General features: G+C 49.9%; 1 protein-coding gene across 11 annotated transcripts in view; it reads left to right on the top strand.

Moving 5' to 3' along the window:
• Cit (citron rho-interacting serine/threonine kinase) overlaps positions 1–12,668 on the top strand; it is a 166,053-nt gene extending 153,385 nt beyond the window's left edge. For all 11 annotated transcript variants that reach the window (XM_060382541.1, XM_060382543.1, XM_060382539.1 and 8 more), the window contains 7 exons: positions 188–296; positions 393–521; positions 1,362–1,442; positions 3,327–3,405; positions 3,511–3,690; positions 9,030–9,336; positions 10,200–12,668. In XM_060382541.1, the coding sequence (XP_060238524.1) occupies positions 188–296; positions 393–521; positions 1,362–1,442; positions 3,327–3,405; positions 3,511–3,690; positions 9,030–9,336; positions 10,200–10,223 (909 nt within the window). In that variant the 3' untranslated portion in view covers positions 10,224–12,668. The remainder of the gene's footprint in view (positions 1–187; positions 297–392; positions 522–1,361; positions 1,443–3,326; positions 3,406–3,510; positions 3,691–9,029; positions 9,337–10,199) is intronic.
• The last annotated feature ends 1,316 nt before the right edge of the window (positions 12,669–13,984 follow it).

The following is a 13,984-nucleotide window of genomic DNA, read 5'->3' as shown; positions in this document are numbered from 1 at the left end:
AATTGCAGTTCCGCCTCCTTTTTTTAAAGGATGCCTGGGCTGGTACAGAATGAAGATAATGAGGTGGCAAGCAGGTCATGGGTCATCCTGACAGGCATGGTCCAGAGGCTTGGCTAGCGGCTCAGGTAGAGAAAGAGGAAACAGGGCATCCTGTGTCATCTCTTTCCCTCTGTGCCCCTCACCTCAGGAGATAGAGACCTCCGAGCCCTGCAGCTGTATCCACTTCACCAATTACAGTATCCTCATCGGAACCAACAAGTTCTATGAGATCGACATGAAGCAGTACACGCTGGAGGGTAGGGCTGCCGTCCCCTCCCTGCCCTACAAGCCCGGGCCTTGGGGAGGGCACCTCTGGCATCATTCCTGAAGCCCCTTTTCGCCTGTCTTCACAGAGTTCCTGGACAAGAATGACCACTCCTTGGCACCTGCCGTGTTCGCTTCCTCGTCCAACAGCTTCCCTGTCTCCATTGTGCAGGCAAACAGCTCTGGGCAGCGAGAAGAGTACCTGCTATGCTTCCATGGTCAGTCCCCAGACAGGGCCCAACACATTTCCCTTGGTCGGCAGGGTGGGTCTGGCCAAGGGGACAGAGAATGTCTGCCCAGCATCATGGCTGCCCTCTATGGTTCCCTCTCCCCAACCAGGGCAGGAGCCTGGCCATTGTGACAGTTCTTTCTTGCCTCCCCTCCCTTTCTTCCTGCCATTCACTGTCTTTCTCTGGTTTTTACTACTTTTTCTCTCGATTTTTTTTTCTTTCTTTAAAGTTTTCCTTTCTTTTCTCACCCCAGTGAGACTCCTCATCGTGAGCATAGCGTGCTCTGCGCATCCTTCTGAACTTGGCCTGCTGGCTGAACAGTTTAAAGTTTTTCCTTTCCTTCCTGTCTCTTGACTATCTCCCTCCTCCTGTCTCCTCCCTCCCTGTCTGTATGTCTCTGCCTTATTCTCTTTCCCCTTCTTTTCTCATTTCTTTCCTTCCTTTTTGCTTGAAGTCTCTATTTGTTTATTTTATGTATGAGTGTTCTATCTGCATGTGTACCTGCATGCCAGAAGAGGGCATCAGATTCCACATGGTTGTGAGCCCTCATGTGGTTGCTGGGAATTGAAATCAGGACCCTCTGGAAGAGCAGACAGTGCTCTTATCCACTGAGCCATCTCTCCAGCCCTGCTTGAACTCTCTAATTAAAATTGATCATAAAACTTTACTTAAGTTTCTACTCAGTTTGAACTAAGAGATGGCTCTGTGGAGGTCACATGGTTGTGACAGTCTGGTTAAATCTGGCCAGTCGTCCCTGGGCTTTGTTCCTTGTTTTTCTATCACAGTGGCTTCTGGAACTAATGTCCCCATACTCTTGACACCCTACAGAATTTGGGGTGTTTGTGGATTCATATGGAAGACGTAGCCGCACAGATGATCTCAAGTGGAGTCGCTTACCTCTGGCCTTTGGTATGTGCGGTACTGGGTGGGCATGGTGGATCTCCTGTTCTCTAGAGCTTGCGTGGAATTGTGTGGAATTATTGGCTTTGGACTGGTGCTGGTTTATTCTAATGGACTCGAGTGGCATGGTCTGTATTTACCTAGTAGTGTGATTGTCAGATCGCAGAGGCCACAGTCCAGCCTTTACGTAATGTAAAGTGTTACATTTTCATGATAGAAAGGACAGTATTTTCTGTGGAGTTTAGGTCATTTTCAAGGCTGCCTACCATTCCGTGGCATAGTTGAACACAAGTTAATTCTGACTAGGCAGAACAATGAGGTCCTACCTATTCATTCTGTAAGTATAAATACTGTAGTCATCCTTATACTATCTTGTCAGGTGATGTTTTTTGTTTGTAAGTCCCTAAATGTGGAGTAGGTCAAAGAACAAATACACACGTGGAGGTCCATAAGACTAGACTATGTGGATGTTTAGTAGCACCATGATGGCCAAAACAACACACACACACACACAGAGAGAGAGAGAGAGAGAGAGAGAGAGAACATATAAAAGAAAATAAGCGTTTTTGCTCACCTATTGCTATGTAATAAGCCATCCTGGAACTCAGGGACTTAAGTAAGTGTGCTTGTTGCCCATAACTTAAGTCTGCTCAGCTCTGCCCCCATGGTATCATTGGGGGTCCAGAACAAGGAAAAGGTAAAAACAAACAAACACAGAAAAACTCAAACAAACAAACAGCTCAAGAGACAAGGTGGCTTTTCTTTCTCTGTCTTTTTTCTTCTCTTTTTATTTTTTGGTTGGTGGTGGTCATGGCTGGGGGTCACTTAGCTGGAGGCCTTGGTTCCCCTCTCTCTGGACTCTTCCTAGAGCATAAACAGAGGCCATGTGGCCTTTCACTTGCAGCACATTCTGCTGCTTCAAGCCGGCCAACAGGGCTGCCACGCTCAAAGTCATGGCTTGCCACAGGAGCAGCAGTGACGGCCTGCTTTCCCCTCGAGGGGAGAGAGCAGGGCCCATCTTGTCTTCTCTCTTTGTAGGGACACTGTCATAGAGAGATGAGTATTAAGATAAATCTGGTGTGGTGGCCCTCAGGAGGGTCACAGCCAGCCTGGATAACATAGGGAGACTATCTACAAAACGAAATAAATCATAATACTATAACCCCACAGCACTATCTATACACTGGTCTTTCAAAAACTTTACATGGGGAGGCTGGAGAGATGGCTTAGCAGTCAAGAGCACTGGCTGCTCTTCCAGAGGACCCTGGTTCACTTCCTAACACCCACATGGCGGCTTACAGCCATCTGTAACTCCAGTTCCAGGCATCTGACACCGTCTTCTGGCCTGTGAGGGCATCACACATACATGTGCACAGATACATGCAGGCAAAACATGCATATATAGGAAAAAAAATTTAAAGCTTGGAGAGTATATAATATATATGCATTATATTATGGAATTACATATATCATATAATGCATATAACATGCAGGTCCGCTGGAGAGTTCTCACCCCAGTGAGACTCCACCCCATCGTGAGCACAGCATGCTCAGCGCATCCTTCTGAACTTGGCCTGCTGGCTGAGCAGTGCACTGTGGGTAGATGTGGGGCCTCCTGATGCATTTCTTACCCTGGGCAGAGTTCCACAGGGCTACTGTGATTTTCTTAACTGATTGCTTTGATCTAAGCTATTCTGTCTTATGCTACAATGAACAAGGCAGTGAATGAACCCAAGCACGTGTGATTGTGCGGTGTGGAGAAGTATTTGTAGGGTACTGGATGCTGGGTCACTGGTCCTTTCTCAAGTTTGGATTTTACTTCCTCCATCTTCTCCCACCCCACCCCACCTCTTCTTTTGTTGCCTCATGCTCATCCTCCTTGGTGCCCTGAAGCCTACAGAGAACCTTATCTGTTCGTGACTCACTTCAACTCACTGGAAGTAATTGAGATCCAGGCACGTTCCTCACTGGGGTAAGCATTTCCCTCCACGCTTTGAGAACAGGCTTAGGGACCGAAGTGCCACCCTGCAATGGAGGCAGCAGGAACTAATGTTAACCCTCTTCTGGAATACTGCAGGACCCCTGCCCGAGCATATCTGGAAATCCCAAACCCGCGCTACCTGGGCCCCGCCATTTCCTCGGGAGCAATTTACCTGGCCTCCTCCTACCAGGACAAGTTAAGGGTCATATGCTGCAAAGGAAACCTCGTGAAGGAGTCTGGCACTGACCAGCACCGGGTGCCCTCCACCTCCCGCAGGTACTGAGCCTTGCTCCCTCCGGGGCCACAGGGGAAGCATGGGCATGTCTTCATCTTGTTCTGAAGGCAAGCCATGCAGTTTTTGTGTTGCCATTGTTGTGTGTGGCCATCGTAAGTGTCACAAGGATTGTAGAGGGCTCCCTGGTCACGGTGGCAGGGGCCATCTGACAGTTTCCTGAGGAATCTCTGTTGAGATCTTCTCACAACTCATGCTTCCTTTCTTTGGTCTGTGTCCTTGCCATGCCAGTCATGAGCCCCAGGGAGACCTGTGGCCCCTCCTCTGTGCTGTTCCAGCCCCGTGCAAGAGAGGGGCAAGTAGAACCCCCCATCTAGTCCTGACAGTCCCCCTTAGAGCACGGCTTAGAGTATGGTGGGAGCTCACAGAGCGCCTGCAGCCTAGACTGGGGACCAGGAGGACTTCTGAAACAAAGCAAGGGGGCGGCACCAGGAGGCAAGGGAGGCCAAAGGTGTGAGGCATGGGAGTGGGCCGTGGCTTCCCAGACCATGTGGAGGCTTCTGTGGAACCTGAGAGGAGTTTTAATATTTTTTTATTTCAAAACTTGCATTTATGTTTGTGTTGGCAATCTACTAACCCCAGGGTATAGAACCCGAAGGGCACAAAGGTATTAAGTGGTATAATCTTGTGGGTTTCTTTTCTTTCTTGTTTTTAAAAATACAGATTTTTGTAATTTTTATTTTTGTTTTTTTGAGATAGGGTCTCACTATGTAGCCTTAGCAGCTGTCCTGGAACTCACTATATAGATCAGGCTGGCCCCAAACTCACAGAGATCCAACTGCCTCTGCCTCTGGACTGTGCCACTACACGGCTTGGTTTTTATTTTTTAATTTTTATTATGTAAATGAGTATTTTGCCTGCATGTATGTGTGTGCGCAGTGTCCAAGGAGGCCAGAAGAGGGCACTGTATCTGCTGAAACTGGAATTAGAGATAGTTGTGATGTGCCATGTGGGTGCTGGGAACTGAACCCAGGTCCTCTGAAAGAACAGTTATTAAACGCTGAGCCATCGCTCTAGCTGTACCACTCTCCCCTAATTTAAAGAGTTAATGGTCTTGTCAAGTTTCCATGCTGCCCTGAACTGGCTCAAACAGTCCCCTTGTCTCATCCCTCAAGGGTCTGAACCTGGCTTCCTTCCTTCCCCACCACCACCCAGGAAGGAACCAATTTTATAAGCTTTTGTGTTTCTCTTTAGAGATCTTTCTGCAAATATATGTGAACAAGCCCTTGTTTGATGCTCCATAAAGACAGTGCCATGTATTAGTCTGTTTCTGGTACTATGATGAAATACCTGGTGCTGGGATAGTTATGAAGGAAAGAGGCTCATGGTTCTGTTCTGAGGTCCGGCAGTGGCCTAGCTGTCCATGTCTTGAGGTGCTGCAGGGCATCGCATGGCGAGAGACATGGAACAACACAGGAGGGTACCTTCTGGTCTCTGTCCATCCCCGCTCACCCCCTAAAGGCTCTGCCTCCACCTCCAGACACCGCAGTAAGTTCAGTTTCAACCTTCTTACAGTCTCACAGTGAGGACTGGAGAGATGGCTCAGTGGTTAAGAGTGTATACTGCTCTTGCAGAGGACCCTCCCACATTTGGTCATGAGCACACATCAGGAGGCTCACCCTTCCTGTAACTCCAGCTCCCGGGGAAACGCCACACTCTTCTGGTCTTCTCTGGCACGAGCATGTGCTTAGTGCATGTACTCACGTGTGCATCAAATCTTCACACTCTCGCAGTGGGGAGTAACTTTCCATGCCTGAACCCTCGAAGCCTCTAGGTCACAACTGCATACTGCAAAAGCTACTGTACCAGACCCTCCAAAGTGTGCAGTCCAGTGCTCTGACCATTTTTGTAGGTGTATCCAATCTCCACCAGTATCTTAAGTGTAGAACATTTGTATCACCCCAAGAGAAGTTTTTCCTCTACAGTCCACATTTAGCAAGGGCTACCCTTCAGCTGCCAGGTGGGGCCTTTTCTTGTCCTGGAACCTCAGGTGCATGTGTCTGCTCTAGGCCAGACATTGATCCTCTTTTGGAAATGGGCTTTTGGGCACCTCAGCCTGACCTGTGCCTTCCAGACACTGCAGGCTACAGATCTCTCTCAGTGACTGTCTGGGTACAAGTCCGCTGGCTTCAACCCTGCATCCATCTGGGGAGAGGCACGGGGACAGGGCATGCTAAACTGTCACTTAGCCTTACAGGGTTTGGTTTTCTTGCACAAATACTGCTGGTTTCGCAATCCACTTGATCAGCATGCATGAGTGTGTGTGCATGTGTTCTTTTTGGTTTTTTTGTTTTGTTTGTTTGTTTTTGGCAGCACTGAGACTTGAATCCTGGGCCTGGCAGACTGGCCAAGGGCACTGCCACTGAGTCACCCTGCCCCAGCCTTGGTCAGCGTGGTTTTAGTCAGTTCAGGACCTTGACAAAAAAATCTGAGGCTGCCTTACAAGGTCTCAAAGCACCGAGCTTGGTTCTGAGTCATGCAAGGTCAGTTTTGACCATCTTTGTGAGGCTGCTGTTTGCTCTCATGGTATTCAGAGGTTCTTGCTCCTCCTTTCCAGCTTCCTCCCTCTTCCTTCTGACGGATGGGAAAGTGCGCTGGGCAAGCTCCCCTACACCTTAATGTCTTGGGGATGGCCTCAGGGCAATGCAGGAAGTAGCTTCCTCCTCCATTCATGCCGCATAGACTCCCTGTGCTTGGCTGTACGGTTCCTCAGTGTATTTAAATGCTCTATCACAACCAGCTGCAGCTCTCTGGGTTGCCTCTGGCCTGTTGCTGGAGCTTCTACCCCTTTGCAAACCAGAAAACAAGTGGATGTGTGACAGAAAATGTAATTCTGATAGGTTTTGCTGAGTTTGCTTCCCTGGGACTGTACCTACCTGTAGCCCCATTAGCTGGATGTAGAAGCTGGTTGCCCCATCCTGGCCCCGAAGAACAGGAACCAGAGCTGCAGCCATGTTTGAGACACTGGGAACCTGGAGATCTAAGAATTAGGGGACCATTTCACTGGCTTGCCCTGTAAGCATCTATGAGGATCTCCTGCCAAGTGCCAGGCACCACATCAGCCTGTGGAGTGCAATGCAGGGGGCACTTTGCTTATTCTCTAAGGGCCTATGATTGGGTGGTCAGATCAATACCACCAACTGTTCCAGAATCCTTAGGTATTGCAAAAGACAGATATGCCTTTAATATTCTGACGCCATACTGGGACAAGCTGGGTCTGTCTTGCTGATGGGCAGGAGTCGATGTATCTGAGATACGTGGTCTTGGGTCCACTGTTCTGAATGTGGCAGAGTACTCTGCACACTTTTCTGTACCTTAATGCATCTTAGCGACACTATGATTTTAATCACGGGAATGTGCTGAAAAGCCAGTGCCAGTGCCTCTCTTTTGGTTTGATCCCATCTCCAGAGTGATGGCCTAGCAGGCCAGTGTGCACCCCTAAAGTCTCTAGAATGGTATCATTTCCAAGTTAAGCCAGAAAGGGGTCCAATGTTGGGAGTAGTCTCCTCCAGGCCCTTGTGTCGTGCTCCTGACCCCATGTGGTCCCACTGTAAGAACTGGCTTGTTCTGTTGTTCGAAAGGGTCCCCGTTGCTGTGAATGGGAAGGAAATGGCATGCTGGCTTCCCTGGGGGTGCCAGGCAAGCCCCACTCCCACCTACAATTAGTTCCCAGCTACAATTCTGCTTATTCAGTGGTCTTTTTGCTTCTGGCTGCCTGGAGTGGGTCAGAGTCCCTGACTGCCTTCGCTGGCTGTGATTTTCCTGGTGTGTTTAGCAGAGCAGGGAACATAACTCCTCAGAAGCCAGGAAATGGATATGGTAGCTCATTGGCCATTATGGATATGGAGATGGACGACTGCCCGCTTGGCCTCGAATGTCCTTTTCCTCTCATTCATCTAAGCTGATGTGCTGAATGGCCTTCCCCAGGCCACCCCGCTTCCCCGGGCACAGAGCACCCTTCTGCTAGCCTTTCTGACGGTTCCCTGTGGACATAGTCCACAATTTCTCCTTCATTACAAATGGGCTTAGTGTGTTTCTCTCCCTGAGATTTATCTGTTGTAATGCGTCTCCTGTGTCTCCTAGCTCTGCAGCTCTGCAGCTGGAGGTGTGTATAGACCTTGATTTCAGGGTGTAGAAATCACTTCCCTTACCTTAAATGCCCTGAGACATAAAGTGGAGCTGGTGTTCAGAGCGTTTATTTGAATCACAGTTAGTGCTGCATGTCCCCATGCGGGACCACAGCAGGAGCTGCTCACAGCCAGCTAACCACTTAGAAGATCCCCTCCGCAAACTGGCCTGTTTCTCACCTCCTCCCCACAGTTAGTTAGGGCCAGGCCAGGGCTGAGGGTTGGATTGATCCTACCGAATGGTCCCAGTGTCCCAGGACTGGGTGAAGAGGGTTGTAGCTCCTTGGTAGATGGCTTGCGTGGCATGCACAAGGCCTTGGCTTCGATTTTTAGTATCATACCACTGAAGAAAGGGTGAAAGGGCCCTTGTGTTCTCAGTGGAGAAGAGGATCAGAGGTTGTTAATGGTTAATCTCTCGGCCAGCGTGGTTTTCTGAGCTAGCCAGACTGTTGCTGTCTGCCCTGCTTGGTTTCCTAATTTTACAAGGCGTCATCCCTGTGCCTATAGGCCATCTTATTGCCATGGTGGGAAATATGAGCCTTCTGAGCATCTCTAGCAGTTGCCACTACAACTTGGAAAACCACCTGCAGGGAGAGGTGACTAAACACTGGGCACAGGGCCGTTACAGATCAGGCCCCTGACAGTGACAGCCTTTCTCAAAACGTTCCCTAGCACCAAGGGTCTTGACGGGCCTTTGATTTCTGAGTTAGGATGGGCTCAGTCCCTAACAGGACACTTCTGGGAAATATTAGGTTGACCTCACTTGGGATCCCTCTCCACCTTCATGCCCTTGGCTGTGCGCTCTGCTTACTCAGAGCTGGTTCCCATTTGGTATTGTTACGAGACAGGCAAAGTGCAGAGAGGGCTTAGCTGCGACGGGGACATGGTGAGTACGCAGTAAGTAGGAGCTGGCATTGTAGCTGGAAGCCTGGGGCTCTTCGGTCCTCATGCGTGGGTCTAAGCTTCTTCTGAAAAGAGTGAGTAGTAGGAGCTGAGGCAGGAGGATCATGACCTTGAAGCCAACCTAGGCTGGTGTATTCTAGGACAGCTGAAGCTACACAGTGAGGTGTTGTCTCAAAAGTTAAGCCAAACAAACAGAGGTGAGCAGGAGCATGCTCAGACACTCGGAGCAGAAGGAAACTGCAGCTTTGTGCCTGTGACTTCTCAGTCCCCTGACTCCCTCTTTGCCCCGGCAGCCCTAACAAGCGAGGCCCACCGACATACAATGAGCACATCACTAAACGTGTGGCCTCCAGCCCGGCGCCCCCGGAAGGCCCCAGCCACCCCCGAGAGCCAAGCACACCCCACCGCTACCGAGACCGAGAGGGCCGGACAGAGCTGCGCAGGGACAAGTCTCCGGGCCGGCCTCTGGAGCGCGAGAAGTCCCCGGGCCGGATGCTCAGCACAAGGAGAGAGCGCTCCCCAGGGAGACTGTTTGAAGACAGCAGCAGGGGCCGGCTGCCTGCAGGTGCCGTGAGGACCCCACTGTCCCAGGTTAACAAGGTGAGGGCTGCACAGTTGCCATGCGGCCAGAAGCTGCCTCTCAGCCGTTATAAAAGCAGGACTCTGTCTCTGCGGCTCAGGCTTGTGGGGAGTAAAAGCTTAGGAAGAAAATGTGCCTTGGTGAAGGGGTTTCCTCCACGAATGACAACACGTGTGTCTAAGGGGGGTGTGTCTGTGTGCACACCTCAAGGTGGGACAGCTACCAATGGGTATGTGGTTCCCTGCCCTGGAGACAGTATCAGTGGCTTCCAGACCCATTCTGTGCATACAAGTAAGTACGTGTGTCCCCTTATAAATACAAGTAACATTCTATACTTTTGCAGACAGACAGGCAAGCAGACACACTGTCTCTGGCATTTGTAACTGTTGCCTTCTAGGACTGAGCTTTTTGTCTGGAGTAGTACCATGTTATTCTTCGGAGCGTGTCTGAGTCAGTAGATGGAGCTATGACATGGGTAGCTCTCATGAGTGTGCACTCACATCCTGATGTCCCACCCTCCTTGGTGGGCTATCTAGTTTCTGGAGCCCGCTCTAGACACCTTTCTGTCCCCTGGGGACACTCTCCTACTGATGCTACTGCCTACTACAGGCCTTCTGGCAGAGAAAGAAGAAACGCGTCCCCATTAAACTTGAGTGTGCATGCATGTAACCGTGCAAATTTGATTTGGGGTTTTTTCAGTGACTTGCTTCCTTCCTGACCCCATGCCCGGAGGGCTCCGTTAGATTGTTCTATGTGGCATCCCTGTCTCCTGCTGCAGGAAGCACAGGCACTGTAGAGTCCTGCTCGCCTTACGCAGGGACCGCAGGGACCGTTGGTGTCTGGCTTTGCATGCTAAAACCCCTCCTCTCCCTTTTGTTTCTAGGTCTGGGACCAGTCTTCAGTATAAGTCTCAACCAGAAAACACCTCCTCATCTCAATCCGCAGGAAGGCACCGCGCACGTGCTGGGTCTCCGCTGCAGGGGACCCCAGCGCCCGTCTGCTCGGCCCGCGTTCGGCACAGCTGGGTCCAGACTGTCCTTGGCACAGATACCCCCATCTCCAAGGGGTGCAGATAGCCAAGGCTCTTAGGCGCTGCCAGCACTCAGTGTCCTCCCCCCCCCGGGGGCAGGGCACCTTCCTGCATCCATCCTCTCTGCACTGTTCCTCTTTCACAGCGTCCACAGACTTTTGTACTTAGCTCCAGCCTGAACCTGTCCATCAAAGGAAACCAACCCGGACTCCAACTGTGGCTGGAACTCTACTTGCTACTCTAAGACCCTCGGGTTGGTTGATTTTTCTTTGGTTTTGATTTCTTTTTCCTTCTTTTCTTTTTTCTTCTTTTTTTTTTTTTTAAAGACAACAGAATTCTAAGTAGATTTGGATAGCGATGTATTTCCTGTTGTAGCCGTTTTTAGCTAGATCACACCATCAGGTCTTTGCCACTGAAACGTAGCATAGAAGAGCCCCCGTTGGTTGGCTAACCTCCCGTGTTCATGTAGCTTCATTCTTGTTCCAGTCCATCCTCATAGATTGCCCTGTTTTACCCAGGGTGACACTGTAGCCAAATGTTTACCGTCCTCATTGCCTTTTATGGCCTTGACAACTTCCCCCTCCCACCAGCTGAGAATGTATGGAGGTCAATCGGGCCTCGGCTCAGAGGCAGTGACCTGGGGCCAAGGGACCTCATCGATCTCTCCTCTCCCACCCCTCAGCATCACCTACCCAGCCTGCTTCCCCAGCTTTCCGTGTAGCTTTGGCCAGGAAAGCACGCAATAGACTTGCTCCAAGCCCAGCATTAATAGGCCTTGGGGTTGGGCCTGGGTCCGGGGTACCCACCTCCTGTCCTGAGGGTCACTCCTGGAATGGGGAGGAGCCCCACCTCGGAGCTCTGCATGGCGGATCACTGCATGTGCTGCCCCTGACCTGGCTGGGTCACTCTGCCAATGTATTGCTGCCGTCCCATCGCCCCACCAAATCAAGGCCCTCTGATGACTTGTCAACTAACTGGCCAGCAGGCTGCAAATCTGTAGCACTGAACAAACAAACAAACAAACAAACAAACAAACAAACACGCTCAAGCCTTACGACCAGAGGAGGATTTCAGCAAACCACACTTCTCCCTCAGTTTCCCCTTTCTCCTTCAAGTTCCCTGATGACTTCAAGGATGACTGTGTGTTCACACAAAACCCAGCACGGTTCGACCCCATGAAACTGTGACTTCCCAGATGAGCCTTTCCCTAGGGCTGGACCTAAGGCCAGGACATTGGAGAGAAGCCGCAGCTCAACTCTGCCAGCCCTCTGGGGCTGGCGAATTCCCCCTTAGGTGCAGTGCGGCTCCCCCCAGTCTCTCCACCCTCTTTAGAGTTTGGAATTCCTGGTAACTGGATAGAACCAACTTAGAGGCTTTGCAGTTGGCAAGCTAACTAGCGGCCTTATCTTTGCCTTTAATCTCCCACGAGGCCTCTCCTGCTTTGGATTCTCCATGACTCTTAGGCAAGCCTTAACAACTAAGGCACACCCTAGGTAGGCTGAAGGTAGACCTGTCCCCACGGCAGCAGGTGACCGTGTCTGTGTTTCCAGCCCACGTGTCCACAGTCCACCACCCAGATTACGACCTGGCCTACACGCCGGCTCCTTCCTGCTCGTCTCTAACCTAAGTGCTTTCTCGTTTGAACCGCCTGTGACCCTCCACACCCAGTGTCCCGCTGCTGTGTTTATGTGTTGCTTGGAGTCTTTGGGGTCATGTTCCCATCCCCACCCCCCAGGGCAGATCTGACTGGCTGTTTGCTGAAGTTTTTGTCTCTTGGTCCACAAGTATTTGGAATGGTCACTGAGAACTGGTCTTCAGTCTTGGCATCTCATTTAGGACCTCCATGAGAAATGGGCGTCTTGAGCCCTGACAGTGTATATTGCGTGTCTCATCCGTGAAGTGCTTCCCGCTACATAGAGCTAGCTCAAAAGACTGTACATATTTACAAGAAACTTTATATTCGTAAAAAAAAAAAAAAAAAAGGAAATTGAATTGGTTTCTACTTTTTTATTGTAAAAGGTGCATTTTTCAACACTTAACTTTTGTTTTCAACGGTGGTAGTTGTGGCCAGCCATCTCCGCTGGAGTGGGGAGCTCTCTGTGTGACCACCGAGATGCCAGCAGGAAATAATCGAAACCCGAAATCAGTCAAAAGCTTCTTAGCATCAGTAAGATTCTAGGTCTCCAAAAAAGTACAGGCTTTTTCTTCATTACCTTTTTTATTCAGAACGAGGAGAACGTACGGACAATTCCAGATCCACCTTGAGAGGAGTGATCTTTGTCGTTGAACAATAGTGAAATAAAGCAATGATCTCAAAATGTTTGTTCGACCCCTTGGCATCTTTTCTTGTCAGAGACCATAAAAGCCCCAGCCAAGGTGAGCACCGACGTACTGGGCAGCACTTCTGCTCTGAGGGAGGCTCCTCTGGGGGCCATGGCCATTGGCTCGGATCAGAAGCTCTTGGAATTAAGAGTTGGGGGACACTTGGTTTGGTCAGTGCTTCTGTGAACTGTTCTTAAGGTCATTTTTTAGGGCAGGTAAGTAGAAAGCTCCTTAAACAGTTAACGAGGCTACTTTAGAAGGGATTAGTCTAGAGCAGATTAGCTGTAAGGCAGCTAACTGGGAAAACAGGTCAAAGCAAGATTTTTCTGATCCCATTTTGCCCAGGCCACTGGCAACCTTATGCACTTCCCTTTGGAGGGAGTTCAAACGTGAGTGCTTCCTGCTCTGACCTGGCAGTTACTGGCATGGTAAAGGTCACCACCACTCTGTACTTAGGTAAACTGGACTGGTCCGGGAGAACAGTTTTCTCCCCCCACCCCAGTCCATACCTTTTTGCTTTTAATCCCTGACCCATACATAACAAGGTAATAAGATGTAGTTAAAAGTTGACTTTGAGGGTCAAAGCTGACCGGCTTCTGACAGGAGCTATAAAGGCTTGTTCCTTGTAACTGCAAGAAAGAAAACGACTCACAAAGGAGGAAGTGAGGTGTTGCAACTTCTTCCCAAACATTAGAAAAATGTCCATTAGCCATCAGCCACCCGTTTCAGTTACTAGCTTAGGGGATGTCTTAAAAGCTGAGTAAACAGGGTTTGGTTCCAAAAGAAACACGCTGAGAGGTCCTTTGGACCCGAAGGAACTACATTTACCAAACAACCATGAAATTACTCAGTCACACTATAAAATGAGGCCCAGCCCTCCCGATGCCTCTCGGAGTTTATGTGTGAAGTCATGTCAGGTTGCACTTAAAACTTAAATTCTCTCTAGACTCAGGGCACTGAGTGCATACCAAGTCGTGTGACCATGAAAGCTTAGGGCCCTGGGGCCAAAAAAAAAAAAAAAAAAAAAAGATAATCTGTTTACTAGTCTGTCTGCAGAAAGTTCCTTTTGCCATAGGTTAGATTAGAACACTCTGAAGACTCACAGCAAGAGATGAGGCTGGCCCTGCAGGGGTGAGGCAGCCGAGCTTCCACCAAAGTTACATTGGCTCCTTTCAGTGCCTCTCAGCCAGGATGATTTTCCCTACTTCCTCCACAGGATGCTTGGTGGTAGCTAGGGTTAGTTTTGGTTGCCACATGTGTGGGTTTCTGATGGTATCCAATGAGTAGAAAGGCCAGGGACCAGCCTCTAAATATTC

Source organism: Meriones unguiculatus, chromosome 4, assembly GCF_030254825.1.
Source record: "Meriones unguiculatus strain TT.TT164.6M chromosome 4, Bangor_MerUng_6.1, whole genome shotgun sequence".
Classification (NCBI taxonomy): Eukaryota; Metazoa; Chordata; class Mammalia; order Rodentia; family Muridae; genus Meriones; species Meriones unguiculatus.
Note: the sequence above shows the minus strand (reverse complement) of the source record. Positions and strands in the feature narration are given on the sequence as shown.